At 44.7% G+C, this 16171-nt stretch overlaps 1 protein-coding gene and 1 long non-coding RNA gene across 4 annotated transcripts in view; both read left to right on the top strand.

Moving 5' to 3' along the window:
* Positions 1-956: 956 nt before the first annotated feature.
* LOC146028730 (uncharacterized) lies at positions 957-1784 on the top strand. Its single transcript, XR_014455262.1, has 3 exons — positions 957-1075; positions 1168-1285; positions 1589-1784. It is a non-coding gene; the product is annotated as an uncharacterized LOC146028730 (long non-coding RNA).
* A 6151-nt stretch (positions 1785-7935) lies between these two features.
* RIC1 (RIC1 partner of RAB6A GEF complex) overlaps positions 7936-16171 on the top strand; it is a 105197-nt gene continuing 96961 nt past the window's right edge. For all 3 annotated transcript variants that reach the window (XM_083186000.1, XM_083185999.1, XM_083185997.1), the window contains exon 1: positions 7936-8223. In XM_083186000.1, the coding sequence (XP_083042126.1) occupies positions 8083-8223 (141 nt within the window). In that variant the 5' untranslated portion in view covers positions 7936-8082. The remainder of the gene's footprint in view (positions 8224-16171) is intronic.

Genomic DNA, 16171 nt, shown 5'->3' with positions numbered 1-16171 from the left:
CCCCTTTACCCACTGACTGGGCCCTTTTCTCTTCAGCCTGTGCTTTTGCACATCTGATTACCTTCTTATACCACTTTTACACCAGAATACCGGATAGGACCCGGGAAATCGAACACGGGATATTGCCAGGGCATGCCCTGCCTCAGACCCCATTTACACTGCACTTCAATCCGGGTTAATCCCGGGTAAGGCCCTTTCACACTGAAAACGGATCAGCCCTGTCTTTCCTTGCTGGTGTCATTAAAAATGGACCTTTGGGCTGTTTGAGATGAGGTCACAAGAAAGGGAAAAGGGAGGGGGTGGGTTCTGCTCCCAGCATTGCAGCAAAGATGGCAGACGGAGTAGCTGTGTTGCAGTTTGTGCTGTACTTTTCTGCAATAGAGAGTTTGAAGCAGCTTCTCACCCTGTGCTACTGGCTTCACACTTGGAGTAGGAGAGCACAATTCTTGGCTGAGAGGTCTAGATCTCGGCACCAATATTTGTGCCGCAGGAGAGCGCTGATATCATCTAGCCTTACCTCGATTTTGCGGCTGACGACCATGCGGGATCGCAGGATCTGGGTCAGAGACCGGTGCCACGGAGAAGCTTTCATGCAGACCGTGGAATCTTTTCAGGAGGAGCAGTGGATGGCCCACTTCAGGATGTCACGTGCTACCTTCTATTATATCTTGGATCTACTTGGACCAGTCCTGACTATGCAGACCACCCACTACCATCGGCCCATCAGCCCAATGCGGAGATTAGCCATTGCCATTTGGTGGTATGCTACCCCTGGGGAGTACCGCACAATCTCCTGTTTGTTTGGAGTCGGTATTGCCACTGTCTGCAGGATCATTTACCAGGTGACACAGGCATTTGTGGATACCCTGTACCAGCGGTTCATCTGTTTGCCGGAAGGACAGCGCCTTGATGACACCATCCAAGGCTTCCAGAGGCATGGTTACCCGCAGTGTGCAGGTGCTATAGATGGGACCCATATCCCCATCATTGCTCCCCGTGACAACCCTGCGGACTACTATAACAGGAAGGGGTGGCATTCTATTATACTTCAGGCTGTTGTGGACCACCAATACCGGTATGTACATATTTACAGTTTCCATATTAGGAACCTTTGTAAATGAATTTTAATAGCTCTCACGATTAAAAATATTTTTTTCCCCCATTTAGTTTTACAGATGTCTTTATTGGCTGGCCTGGGCGTGCACACGATGCTAGAGTGTTTGCTAACTCTCAGCTGTATGAGATTGGTGAGGACAAGCGTGGGGGATGGCTTTTCCCTAGACAGGTAAAAATATATTGTACACATTTTTTTTCTCTGATGGACCAGACTTGCCTGCCTGTTCCTCTCCATGCATGATTGCTATCACCTGTGGTAATACCCTTTTTTTTAAAACATTTACAATTAGCTCATCGCAGGTGATTGCAATCTTGCAAGGACAGGATCAGGTGTGATGGGCCCATGTTTTTTATTCTACTGTGGTTTTAGACGTGTGTGGTTTAGACGTGTAATATTTCTTTATAGTAACTATACACTTAAGGCTGCTTTGTATAAATAGTGACAATCGATATATTTTTTTTTTTTTTATAGAAATCTATTTTCATAGATGAAGTAGAGATCCCGGTCCACATAATTGGGGATGCTGCTTACCCTCTACTACATTGGCTCATGAAGGGATACACACAAAATGTTGAGTTGTCCACGGAAAAGATAACCTACACCCACACCCTAAGTTCTGCTCGTATGGTAGTGGAAAATGCCTTTGGCCGGTTAAAAGGACGTTGGCGCTGCCTAATGAAGAGGAACGATGTGGACCTACAGTTGATGCCCCACGTAGTTGCAACCTGCTGTATTCTACATAACATTTGTGAAATACAAAAGGACCACTTTCTTCCAGAGTGGAATGTGCAGGACTCAGGGGGCAATCCAGATGCAGCAGATTATGAGGGTGAGCATGTTGGCAGTGCAGAAAGAATCAGGGCCACCATTGCAGCAAACCTTCCCTCAATGATTTAAAATAAAACTCAGACAGATATCTTCCAGTTGTTTGCTTTATAATGAAAATATGCATCAAACTGTACATACATTACACATCTTGTTTATAGATATTATTCATAATGAAAGACCAAGATATGAGAGTCCAACTGGGAATAGAGAACAATTGTAAAACTTTGTGCCCATACAGTTTAACGTCATAGGACACATTATAAAATAGAACTGTATGGTGACTGCTCCTATATAGAGAATCACACAAATATTAAGCAATAAAGTGCAACCTTTCTAAAGACTATAAAAACATCAGTGCAACCTTTTGAAAGATTTGAAAAAGAAGTAAAGTGCAACATTTTGGAACAATATTTTAAGACTAAAAGTTGAAAACTTAGCTCAAATTCCGGTACACGGAAAACTCTGGGGACTCTAGGATTGGCGGGTCACTACTAGCAGCACTATTGCCAAAGTTATAATTGGGCCCTCTGTATTCTGGTGTCAGCTGGTTTGGTTGGGTGTTAGTAGATGTGGCAGGATTGAAACTGACACCTCTATTGTAATGATCATATGGGTTGGGTGGGTAGTTAGGTGGGTGGTGGGGATGTGGTGCAGGTTGTGTGAAAAGATTGGGGAGCGTCGTCTGACTGTTTTCTTCCACAACATCATCTGTGGCTGCTTGGGCGCTGTCAGACTGCATGGAAGCATCCATTATATTCTCTGCTGCACCATCATCACCAAACAGCAGCGGTGAAGCCGGACTCATGTGTGCTGACATCTGCGTGGCTTCAGAAGGCATTGAGACTGGCGGGGACAGCTGGGAAGCCTGGGTAGTCGGTACATCATGGCTGTCCTGGCTGTTGTCCGTCTGGCTGCAATGAGGTGCTATGGAGGAGGACAGGGCTACAGGGTTGCAGAGTGCCGTGTTTCCAAAAGCACTGTAGCACAGGTCATAGTGCACCCAATCGGGCCTAGCTGCACCACTTTTCTTGCGCTTCTGGTCATTCACTTTGCAGAACTGCTTCCGCAGAGATTTTAATTTATTTACAACCTGCTGTTGGGAGCGATGAATACCTCTGGATGCCAGCAATTCTGCAATATTGCGATACACCACTGCATCCCGAACGGTGCCGGTCATTTGGCGGCGAATCTCCTCATCTGCCCTGATTTGCAGGAGCTCACGTACCTCCTTGTCAGACCAGTTGGATGTATTGGACATGATGGCTCAGATCAGGCTTGGGGTCAGCCAAAGTGGAAAACACTGCACAGGCAGTGTGTCAGATCAGGCTTGGGGTCAGCCAAAGTGGTTAACACTGCACAGGCAGTGTGTGCTGCAGCAGAAGAGACTGGAGTGTGCTTGTAGCGTGGTAGCGCGTTAACGCTGCTGCTGCGCTGCTACATGCGTCCTGTGCGGGTCTCCAGCTGATGACATCATCTGCCAGAGCCGCAGAAGCTCCAATCAGCTCTTCGCACCCCTCTACCCACCAAATAACCCGGATAATGGCCGTTTACACTGCCCTGAGCCCCGGATAAGCCCCGTGTCCGACCCTGAACATTTGCCGGGTCAGATTCCCGGGGAACAGTACCCGTGTTATTTTTTTTCACCCCATTTACACCATGCCCTGCCCCGGACTGGAGCGGCAATATCCCGGGTCCAAACTCTGGTGTAAAAGGGGTATTAGCCTCCTTCTGTCTAACAAGATACACCTCTTTGTCCCCATTCTTCTGCCTCTGCTTAAATTTCTTAAAGGCCAACTTTTTTTGCTTTCACAATACTTGCTACTTCTTTTGCAAACCACAATGGCTTTCTTTTTCTTGTGTTTTTCCTAACTGTTTTCATACAAAGTTCTGTTGCCTTTAGAATTGCACTTTTAAATTTTTCCCACTTATCCTGCACTCCTTCTAAGTTCCTCCACTCTGCCAAAGAATCCCTTACAGAGTTTCCCATCACTACAAAATCAGCCTTCCTAAAATCTAACACCTTTGTTTTTGTGTGCGATGAGTCAGTCTATGTCTTTATTTTGAACCATACTGCTTGATGGTCACTGGATCCCAGATTTTCACCCACATTTATGTCAGATATTCTGTCACCATTTGTAAGTATTAAGTCTAATATTGTGTCCTTACGAGTGGGCTCCCTCACCAATTGCTGGAGGGATGCTCCTTGCAAAGAATTCAGCATGTCCCTACTTCTGGTGGAACTTGCAACAGGCAGCTACCAGTTTACATCAGGTAGATTAAAGTCTCCCATGATTATCACCTCTCCTTTTAATGCCATTTTATTGATGTCCTGCAATAGGCTCTTGTCTAGTTCCTCTTCCTACTCTGTATGACTCGCTGCCTATATTGCTGCCCAGTAATTTTAATTGATTGTCTTGATTCGTAATTGACTAATCACATTTGCTGCATAGCATACCGTGCGAATTGCGGCCCGCGGTGACAGGGTCCCATCGTGCAAGGTATTCTTTTATTATATAATTTCCATTATTGTTGCCATTTATTGCAACTGTTTTTGCATAACTCCTTACAAGCAGTGACCCGCGATCCAGTGCTTTTTAATAAAACATCAGTTCACTGTCCTCACGTGTGGTGAGCTTGTTATTGTGTGAGTCTGTGTGTGGGGGGTGTTGCTCCTTGGGGTTCCTTGTCCCTTTGCCCGCAGAGTTCAGGCGATTGAAGTAGGACTGACGGACCAAGATGGAATCAAGAGTGCAAGCTACCGGGTACACTACATGTCTGACAACATTACACATGCACACAGCATCTATTCATGGGAGACATTTTAGTCTCTAGACTAGATCATGTTTCTGGAGACCTGTGAATATGTGAATATGTAGCCAACTGCACTTTGGAGGGGGCCCACCCAGAGTCTACACATATGCGTCCCTTCCCTGTCAAATTGCTCCTGCACTGCGAAATCCTGATTGGGGAAGCTTTATACCCATTTACAGTGCCCATCATTTTCGGGCAGTTTTTTTTGTTGTAAACTGATACTAAAGATGGGGCAGGCCTCATCCTGGCTGGCGGATTGCCAGAACGTCCCCGCTGGCGATCCGCCAGCAGCCTCGCCATCCATCAGACTGAGACGCGCGTGCGTCTCAAGCGCGTCTCAATCTACGTCGGTGGGGCGACGGAAACCCTGTCCGTCTCCGCCTCAGGGAGACGGACAGGGTTAGGGGGGGAGCGGGCAGGCGGCGGGGACCCCAGGTTACCGCCGGCAAGCCGGCGGGGACCCGGGGGAGCGGATGGAAGCGCCGTTGGAAGGGGATGCGCGCGCCTCTCATGCGCGCGCGTCCCCTTCTTGCCATCGCCATCCCCTGCCAAGATGGGACCTGCCCCATCTGTAGATGATAACATAGGGGTAGATGTATGAAGCAGTGATAAGGGAGAAGTGATAAATTGCCTGGTACTTTATCACTGGCCAATCAGCTCCTGACTGTTGCTTTTTAAACCCAGCCTGTTACTTAACAGTCAGGAGCTGATTGGCCGGTGATAAAGTACCAGGCAATTTATCACTTCTCCTCCCTTATCACTGCTTCATACATCTACCCCATAGCCTCCAAATACCGGGAATGCTCCAATGAACAGCACCCAGGTTGGACGACCGGTTCACACTATCACCCATTCTGTTTCGTTACAGAACCAAACTTGCAAGATACCCAGGGTAGATTTCCTGGTCTATGGATCCTTCTTTTACAAGTCTGGGTAATTTGTTGTTAGGGAGGGGAAAGGTTTGTCTTTAGTGGTGCACCAATTGGCAAGAAAGAGATCATAAATAATAACTTTTTATTATTTTAGTTAAAAAAAAAAGGACTGCGAAATATGACAAACAACATAAAACATCAAACAAGAGTACAGTGCATTAAAAGATGCACGTGCGGAGTCTTAGATCCACTGTCACAGTACTAGTATGTGCCTGTGGGAGACACTTTACAATAATCCTTCATCAATTATATAATTTTTTATTTAATGTTGAGAAAAAGCGTCACCAACTAATTTCTAAGGTCTGTGTATTGATTTAACTAATTGCTGCTGGGTACTTGATTGTTTTAAAATACCACTCGTAGTTTGCTGTGGTATGAATGTGTCCGTGGTAATACCAAAGTGGTTCATCCAGACAGCATATCACACTAATCCGTGCAATATTCAGTAACGTGGGTTGTTACAGTTCCTTACGGTGCAGCGGCACCAATGAGTATACCAGTGGTTCCCAAACTGTGCGCCTAGGCCTGGGGTGCCTCGGGACACTTGCAGGGGTGCCTCGGGTTGGTCGTCCAGGACCAATTCAAATTAGTTATGATCAATTATTTCTGGACAAAACCAGTGCTGGTGGCTGCCAATCATAAAATGTATACAATCAGAACCAAATCCTGCTCTTTACCACATAACTGAACCTAAGAAGCACATATAAACACAATCTACTTAGTTTGACATATATTTTTGGGGGCCGAGGGGTGCCTTGGAAAAATTCTGATACTCTAGGGTGCCGTGATTAGAAAAAGATTGGGAACCCCTGGAGTATACTGATACTAAACCCACACATGAATTTAGGAGGTGTTACTGTAGGAAAACTGGCATGAGTATTGGTGTATGACTGAGAAACAATTCACCCGACAATTACAAGTTAATAGTGTTGTAATAATTCCCATAAACTGTGATGGCTATAATAGTCCCAATTCATATATAGTTATGGTGATATACATATACTAGCGGTTAGGGTCACCGCTGCTGTTGTTAGCTCTAGGCAAGTAGTTGCCGTCAGCCGCATCTCTCCTATTGGGAGAGTGTCAGCCGTGAGGCAGCCTAGCATGTGCTGGTTGGCACTCTGTGTGCCGGCTGTCAGTCGGGTGAAGGCAGCGTTTTAGTAAATACAAAGATACATTAGAGTCCTGTTAAGGACTGATATACACAGAAAGAAATATTAGACAGTGATCTGAAGACGTCCGCATGGCTTAGTCGGCCGGCGTACGCTTCGCAGATCTTCCTCAGGGCAACCAGTACTGTTGCCCTGGGCAGGTTTAAGTGGCTAGGCATTTTTGAATCCACCAATGGGAGGCTGCCTAATTTGATTGGTACCTCCCCTATCATGTGGATATGTATACTTTGCATACTATGTTGCGTGAATTTCGCTAGTCATGTTTAAGTAGCATTTAATATATTCAGCCTCAATTATGTTACTTTTAATCATAGATTGTGGATGTGGTGGGTTAATGGGGTTTTAACCATTTGTCCAGGCCGTCCAATCTTATACGGCATGAATGTCAGAATCCTGTTGGTTTCTCCATCAGGTAATTTAGATCAATCTCAAAATTACTAATCAATCTAGTGAAATATTAGTTCTGAAAGCAGAGAGGCATGTTTGCTATTTATGTTGATGCTGAATATAATTGATTGAGATCTCCGACTATTAGATTCATCTAGTCAGCTTATATTAATGAGGTTGCGCCAAGCATCCTTTGACAGCAAAACAGTATGTGTCCTGTGATTTATTGATATGTTTCACTAATCACATGACAGGGGGCCAACCGAACCATATTAAACAATTGAGTTTCCCAATCTTGTGCGAACGAACCCCCAATCCCCCACCTAAACAAGTCTGGGTAATGCAGACTTGTAAAAGTGGTATAAATGTTGGCAGCCTGGGATATCCCACCAAACTAGTTGATAGATATGGCGAAGGTAACCACCACATGTGACATTACAACTGCTCAGGATTCACACTGTACCAACATTCACACACCTGTCTGCCCCCAGCACTACTAGGCTAGCATACTACAGCAGCCCGGCCACCCTCACGCTCACAGCTACCAAGCTTATATATTATACACCCAGCAGAGACGTCACTTCTGCTTCCAGCTGTCAGGCACCAGTCGCGCTACCAGCTGACTGAGACAGTCGCGCTTCCATTGGCTTTCACTGTACCGTGCGTCTATTGGCTCGGGGAGGCTCGGTGGGCGGGTCCCTGCGGGGAAGTGCAGTGCAGGGTTACACTGTGCGCTGGTGGCCGCTCTCTGCCACTTCCGGTACATACCGCTGGCCGGCGGCGCTGCAGCTGCTGCGGTGTAACGGGGAGTGATGTCTGCACAGTAACGAGCGCCATGTATTTCCTGAGCGGCTGGCCAAAGCGGCTGCTGTGTCCTCTGAAGAGCCTGGAGAGTCCTTTCCACATACAACCGGACCCGCAGCGCCTGTTTCTGGCAGTGCTATCTCCCACCCAGCTCAGTGTATGGCACAGCAGAGTGAGTATCCCCCCCCCCCCCCCCCCCCCCCCGCCACCGCTGCCAGGTGTTGTGCCCGGCTGGCTGCCCCCTCTCTTTTCTGTCGAACATCAGTATCCCAGGTGTAGTGCTTCACCCTGGCGTAGTATAAATGGCTATTCGCTATCAGCATTGGGGTCTCTGCATTGTCTAATGTGTATACATTGCTAAAACGTAATCTAATGAGGTACAGCTGGGACTTGTAGTGCACCATGCCCTGCTGCCATAAGTGATGCTCTGTGTTGCAGCTGCTCATCAGCAATATGTCTTGATATTGAAGTGTTTGAGTGTTGTTTCCCCTGTCTGCATGTCCTAGAAAGGGGACTAATGCTGGCTGCAATGAGTGACTAGGGTAACCTACCCCTGCATAGCTCCTACATGTTCTGTCTGTTTTGTGTGTTGCACATTTGGTACTTGTGAGTTATCCGGACGCCCGATTTCAAAATCGGGTCGGATCGGGCACATCGCATCGCATCGCATGCGACCATCGGATGCGATGCGATGCGATGACCCGATTTTTCCATAGGAATCAATGTTAAAATGGACTGAGTCCATTTTAACATGGAATTCAATGGGAAAAAGGGGTCCTTTTCATACCCCTACTATCCAAGTGGGCATGGAGTTGGATATAAACCTGTGGCGAGCGTAGCGAGCCACCGAGCCCGAAGCGTGGCGAGCGGACACGGAATACCGTCCCCTCGCGGGGCTCGCTTCGCTCGCCACGCTTCGGGCTCGGTGGCTCGCTACGCTCGCCACAGGTTTATATCCAACTCCATGCCCACTTGGATAGTAGGGGTATGAAAAGGACCCCTTTTTCCATAGGAATCATTTTAACATTGATTCCTATGGAAAAATCGGGTCATCGCATCCGATGGTCGCATGCGATGCGATGCGATATCGCATCGCATCGCATCTGATTGTATGCCTTAACTTAAGGCATACAATCAAAAAATCGGGCGTCCAGATAACTCACAAGTACCGCACATTTTATTTTAAAACCTTCTCCTATACTAGCTTCATTTGTTTTTGTATTAGTGGTGAGTGGTATGTCATGGCAGCTCAACCTCAAGCCACGTAATAAATAGAACACTAATAATACTATTTTTAATATGTTTTTCTTTTTCAGTATCACACAATGTGACTTAACACTTATTGTTTTGCAAATATATAAATGCATTTGTTTTAAGTTATGTTCATAGGACCATGCCATAAAAGAGAATTGATGCAGATCAAAATGTTTTAATTGCAGTTATTTTCAGTTAACTGTACTTTGTAAAACAGCTAGTTTGCTTTAACCACGGAATCTGCTTTTCTGATACATAAAGGGGGCAATTTTGCCGTATTGGTGTATTATTTTTTTTTCCCCTCAATTTTACTTGTTTTGGCTTAATCTGAGTACACGAGTTTGGGGTATATTCAATGCACTTTGGCAAGCAGTGCTGATAGCTCATTGTCACAGCTCAGTATTCAACTAAAGTTGCCAATTTAAAATAAACTCACAGTAGTAAATCTATCCCTTGGCAAAAGTAAAGACGCAAGTGGGCATGCTCCCCAAATTTACATGCTAATGGATAAATGGGATTCTTATTCGGTTAAATGACACAATGTTTAATGAGGATAAAAGATGCAGAATGTACTGTCGGAATGGAGTTTGTAGAGTATCGATGTGTTAATGCAGCTTTGTTACTGGCCTTGTGTGACGAGATGAGGGTGGTCAAAACATGTTACTGTTTAATATTGCTTGTGTTGTCTTTACAATGTATGTCTTTAGTACAATTCTTATGTTGCCAGTTGGTTTTGCACAGTGCTACTATTGGTATAAACATGCTGTTTATTTTGTGTATTGAAATGCCTTCTAGCTGTTGGTATTTGCAGACATGCTGGAGCCAATATTGCAGGGTTTGTAAGGACAGTGGGGTATGTATATTCAATGCTTTATGCGAGCTGTGACAGCGAGCAGTGCTGACTGCTCCCTTCGTTATCCGCGAACCTCGCCGTTTGGAGGAATACTCGCTGTCATTTGACAGCGTGGGTTCAACCAGAACATCGAATACGGTAAGCAGCCGCTGCGGGGTTAAACAGAGAGGGTGGCTTGTTTTCGGTGATCCCCCACCGTTAAACCCCCTCGCCGGCCGCATTGAATACTGCCCTAAGACACCCATGGGCAGCCCCTGTTAATTGAGAATTTGAAAGGAGCATAACCACTTTGACTGACAAGATAATATGAAAGAATTCAGGAGACATACTACATAGTAACTGAGGAAAACTATGGTTGTTCATGGCTTTTTTGTTTGCAGCTAGTGTGACCATGTTAAAGCATAGGTCTGTGAACTTATCAGAAATTCTATTGGGGGAATTCAATTGTTTCACCCCAGCTGGCGCTAGATGATGCCCGACAGAGAAATTCAGTTGTTGCTCTGTTTCTGTGTGCATGCAGCATTAGACAGGAGCTTGTAAGCTTTCAGTCTGGTGTGTCTAGGCTTGGCCTGTGAATGCCTTAAGTAGACAGGTATTGGTCATAAGGTTGATGCAAGCATTAGGCAGACAATGGGAAGGTCGGCAGTCAAAAGGTCGACACACGTTTTTCAAATTTTGGGGTGCCATATGTCGACATGGACACCGTATCAGTATACAGTGTCCCCTTGCTTCGGCACGGTTTGCTGCGTTTGGCACACTACTCTATTCACTCTCCACACTCTAGAGCAATGGCGGGGAACCTCCGGCCTGTGGGCCGTATACGGGCCTGGCCACCCTCTTGGCAGTTGTACAGGGGAAGTCTCGCGAGAGCTAGCGACCTCTCGAAAGATTTCCCCTGAACTCTGCACAGCCGCTGGACCATACAGACCGGCAACTCTTAACCTGCGGCAGCCGCCAGAGTGTGGGACGGCTGCCGCAGGGCAATTTGTGTTTTTTTTTTTTATATATATGTCCCCCTAGGCATACCCCCCCCCAATAGAAACGGCCATTGGCCCCAAAAAGCTTCCCCACCCCTGCCCGGGTGGATGGTAGGGTATGAAATGCTGCCTTTTTTTAAAATAAGAGTGAAAACGTATGTTGACCTTTTGACTGTCAACCTTCTCATTGTCTACCTGATGCTTGTAGTGTCGACCTTCCGACTCTTACTTTCTGCCTAGCGACCGTATCCCCTTTAGACTGGTTGAGCTGCTTTGCTCAGCTAAACTCTGTACTTATGGGCACGCATATGCATCATGCGCGCCTGATGGAGGTAACCATTTAATACCACTGGTGGCCACAAAACAAATAAAGTCCACACTATGTGTTAACACTTAATTGACCAGGTGAGTGAAAGGAGCCCTAATTGAATAGACTGGACATTAAAGCCCACGGCCTTTTTTATACCTGGAAAATTATTGGGTCTAATTGAATTCCTAATGCTGACTATCAAATGACATCGTTCAGGCTATAGCTAGATTGGTTGCAGTTTTGGCGTTTTATACGTAAAGGTTTGACCCATAATTTGCATACAGTGAGGAGTTCTGTGTTTGGGTTCCTCCAGCAATTTTCAAATGTAAAATGTCTGTTTAGAAGTAACACATAAAAGGAGGGGGTTATGTATTTGTGTAATATCATCATATGCATATTTTCCATACTATAGATATGTAATCAGTCTTATGGTGTGTACACATGGTACAATTTGCCATTCGATTTTGACTATATAATCAAAATCAGCATTGCATAAACTCGAATGGAGATAGAACATGTTTTTAAGCTTTCTATCCCGATTCAATGCCAATGTGCGCTCCCGTTCAGCTGAAATCTAATAGCCAGATAGACAGGGAAACCAAGACTATATAGTGCCGATTGAATGGAGATAGTTTGAATCGCATGCAGTTTTTGTGCCTTGCGATTCATATGCGATGCGATCAGCCACCTTTTATTTAAGTTTGACAGTAGTCAAAATCGCATTGGGGTTGAAAGTACAGAAATGTAAAATTGCAAAGTAATCGCACATGAGTTAAAAGGCAAATATTGAATAGCGCAAATTACATATTAATCGGGATTGATTCTCACCATGTGCACCATTACTTGGGTACAACAAACAATTTTTTTTTTTTTTTTACAAATTATCTACATATTCTGCAAACAATGTGCCAAATTCCACATAATAGGACAGTTCTGTTTTATCCCTGATAGAAAAATTTTATAGCACAGGACATGTAGTCATAGCAGCTGTATGTTCCCAGAGGGGGTCTTAAGGCCCATACACACTAGACGACTTTCAGCTGAAAATCGCTCAAAACAGCCGTTTTGAGCGATTTTCACCTGAAAGTCGCCTGGTGTGTATGCCCCCCCGACTGGCGATGATGCATGCTCCCGCATCATCGCCAGCGAGGTGGGCAGTCTGCTGGTTTTACCAGCACATCTAGCGATGATGGCTGGTTTTTCAGCCATCATCGCTAGGTGTGTACGCATCGCGGGCTGAAAGATGATACACTTTCAGCCCGGCTGACTGCCCCGCTCCCTCCCCCTACTCCCCCGCCGGCTGCAGATCATACTCACCGCCGCTGAAGCACCGCCCCGCTCGTGTGCCCTGCTCTGCCCGGCTCCATAGTTCTCCAGGCTGCAGCTGCTCCCGCCCGGCCACAGGCTGAATCAGCTGACGCCCCGCCCCTCCAGGCTTCCATCCGCACTGCTGCCTCCAACTTGCTCCACACGGGGCATACTGTACACTGGCCACCAATGCTATTAGCCAGTAATATATACATTGCTGGCACAGGCCAGCAATGTATATATTACTGGCACCACTACCCACCAATGAATATTTATATATTGGCCAGTGATAATATATACATTGCTGGCACAGGCCAGCAATGTATATATTACTGGCACCACTACCCACCAATGAATATTTATATATTGGCCAGTGATAATATATACATTGCTGGCACAGGCCAGCAATGTATATATTACTGGCACCACTACCCACCAATGAATATATATATATATATATATATATATATATATATATATATATATATATATATATATATATATATATATATATATATATATATATATATATATATATATATATATATATAGGCCAGTGATAATATATACATTGCTGGCACCACTACCCACCAATGAATATATATATATTGGCCAGTGATAATATATACATTGCTGGCACAGGCCAGCAATGTATATATTACTGGCACCACTACCCACCAATGAATATATATATATATTGGCCAGTGATAATATATACATTGCTGGCACCACTACCCACCAATGAATATATATATATTGGCCAGTGATAATATATACATTGCTGGCACAGGCCAGCAATGTATATATTACTGGCTCCACTACCCACCTATATATATATATATATATATATATATATATATATATATATATATATATATATATATATATATATATATATATAACGTACAGTTAATTTCTTCCATAACGTACAGTACTTTTACTGCGCTGCCAATGGCGTTTCGGGATTTCACCTGATCGCTTGACTCCGAATATACACAGCCTAGCGATCAGTTCTGAGTCAGGCCCCAAGAACAGGAATGCACTGAATAAAATGGTCTCTGCTCCCACCCTTGAAATACAAACCCTGCCCATTATGTAAATAGCCTTTTATATAAAATATTTTCAGCAAAGTCTTTTCCCTCCTGAAAATCTCTCGCGTTTTGGGAAAATAGCTCAGTGTGTACGCACTATTTTGGTGACAGATATATCTATCAAAGATTTTGGCAAAGTCTTTTGAAATGAAAATCTTTGAGTGTGTATGGGCCTTTAAGCAGTGGACCCTCTATCTCAAGCGTAGCACACGTGGCCCTTTCTGAGGTGAGCGCACGCCATCCATCTAGACGCTATGTGCAGTATGTGTCCACTACTGTAGTAGGCATGGGTTTTAGTTGTCACTGGCTTGCACCAATTAAGGGTCTTCTATGTGTAATGTTCTATTGCACTATTACAGAGACATGTCCATGTGGGATGGAAAATAAAAATGTTGAAGAATGTATCTTTAACAGAAAATTGGTACATAATGTGGAGTGTAGTTTTTTTCTTCCTATTGCTAGGGGTGGGCAATAAGCAGCATTCCAACTCCTGTAGAACTACACATCCCAGAAGCCTATTTAGCCATGCTGAAACTGTTGCTCATGTTTTCAAATCTCTGAGGTCCAGTACCTTGAAAATATAAATATATACATACTGATTTGGATTCAGACACAGATGTAGCCATGTCTTTGGCTGTATTTACATTGTTAATGTAATCTCTGGGTTGCATGAACATGCATCCAAATGTGAAAAGGTATGCAGTCATTAGGTCGACCACTATTGGTTGCCATGCATTAGGTTGACATGGTGAAAATGTGGACACAAGCAAAAGGCGACATGGAAAAAGGTCGACATGAGCTGAAGCATGACTAGCTTAATGAGCCATATGAGGGGATGCTGTACACTAATACGGTGGCCATGTCGACATTGATTAAAAAAAATCCATATCGACCTAATGAAGATCGACCTTCTGCCTATCGACCAAAAATGATTGACATATTGACTGTCCAACAACGATCCACATCCATGACTGCTTCTTTCCAATAAAATGTATTTATTAACGCAATTAGTATTAGGACATGTTAGCATTCAATAAAAAAACTATGAGGTAAAATAATATTTACCTGTGGTACAATTCAATTCAACTCCTCTATCATGGATGCAATCACGGTGACTGGATTGGACATCTCTATTGTTAAGACAGCAATAGTTTTTTAACGAGGTGGCCATGTCCTAGCTACAGATGATTTCTGAAGGGGGGTGTAGATCGTATGATCGACACCGGTGAAGGTCGACATGTTTTTTTTACCCGCATGTCAACACAGTCGCCATTGACATAGTTGGAAGTCAACCACAGCCCTTCGCTTCGCTCACAATGCTTCGGGCACACTTATTTTATTCTCCCACCACGCCCTAGTGGATAGTAAGGCATGAAATACTGCCTGTCGGCTCAAAAAACAGTGAAAAAACCATTTTAGACCTAGACACTTGTCGACCTAAGTCCGGTCGACAATACGACCGTATCCCCTGAAGGGATATCCGGTAAACCTGGGTCATGAGTTACTGGATGCCGCTGGTCAGATCCTCTTTTTGTGCTTGAGAAGGAAAAATGACCATAGAAGAGATGGCGTGTCCTTTATTCAGTAAAGATGGTCATATGAGCAATCCGCAGGACTCTTCCATACATATTCAACTCGGCAGCTATCTTATAGTAGTTATTTATGTTTTACATATCTTGCAGTCTAACTTGCGATACATATGATTTGTGCTTGTATGACGAACACGTTTTATGGGGTGTGGGTTGTTAGGTCAACATGGGAATAGGTAGACAGGACATTAGGTCGACAGTGAAAATGTCAACATGTGGTTTTTCACTGTTTTTTTGGACCCGGATGTCAACACAGTCGACATGGACGCAATTTAAAGTGCACCGCATCCCCTCACATCGCTCGCTATGCTCGGCACACTATTTTATTCTCCCACCATGCCCTAGTGGATGGTAGGGCATGAAATACCACCTGTCGGCACATGTATGCTCAAAAAACAGTGAAAAACCCTATGTTGACCTTTTGACTGTTGACCTTGCCCATGGCGACCTAGTTGCTGTAGACCTAATGACCTTATCCCGTATAATGTACTGTATTGTGGTTCTCACTACTATGGTAAGCCAGTGCCTGGTTATCCGTTCTTTTGTTTTGGCTCATCACTACCATGTGCAAAGTTTGGAGGCAGGATGGCTTTCTGTCATTGTTTGGCTGTGCTCCCGAGTTGAGGTTGTAAGTGAACATGACTAATTTAAGGTTCTTTGAAAGCGCATCTCTTGTAGTACATCTGTGAATCTGAGAACTTGGCTGCCGCTGTACCTCAGAATGGAAAGCCCATTACA

The sequence above is a fragment of the Crinia signifera genome, chromosome 1, assembly GCF_055691185.1.
Source record: "Crinia signifera chromosome 1, ASM5569118v1, whole genome shotgun sequence".
Classification (NCBI taxonomy): domain Eukaryota; kingdom Metazoa; phylum Chordata; class Amphibia; order Anura; family Myobatrachidae; genus Crinia; species Crinia signifera.
Note: the sequence above shows the minus strand (reverse complement) of the source record. Positions and strands in the feature narration are given on the sequence as shown.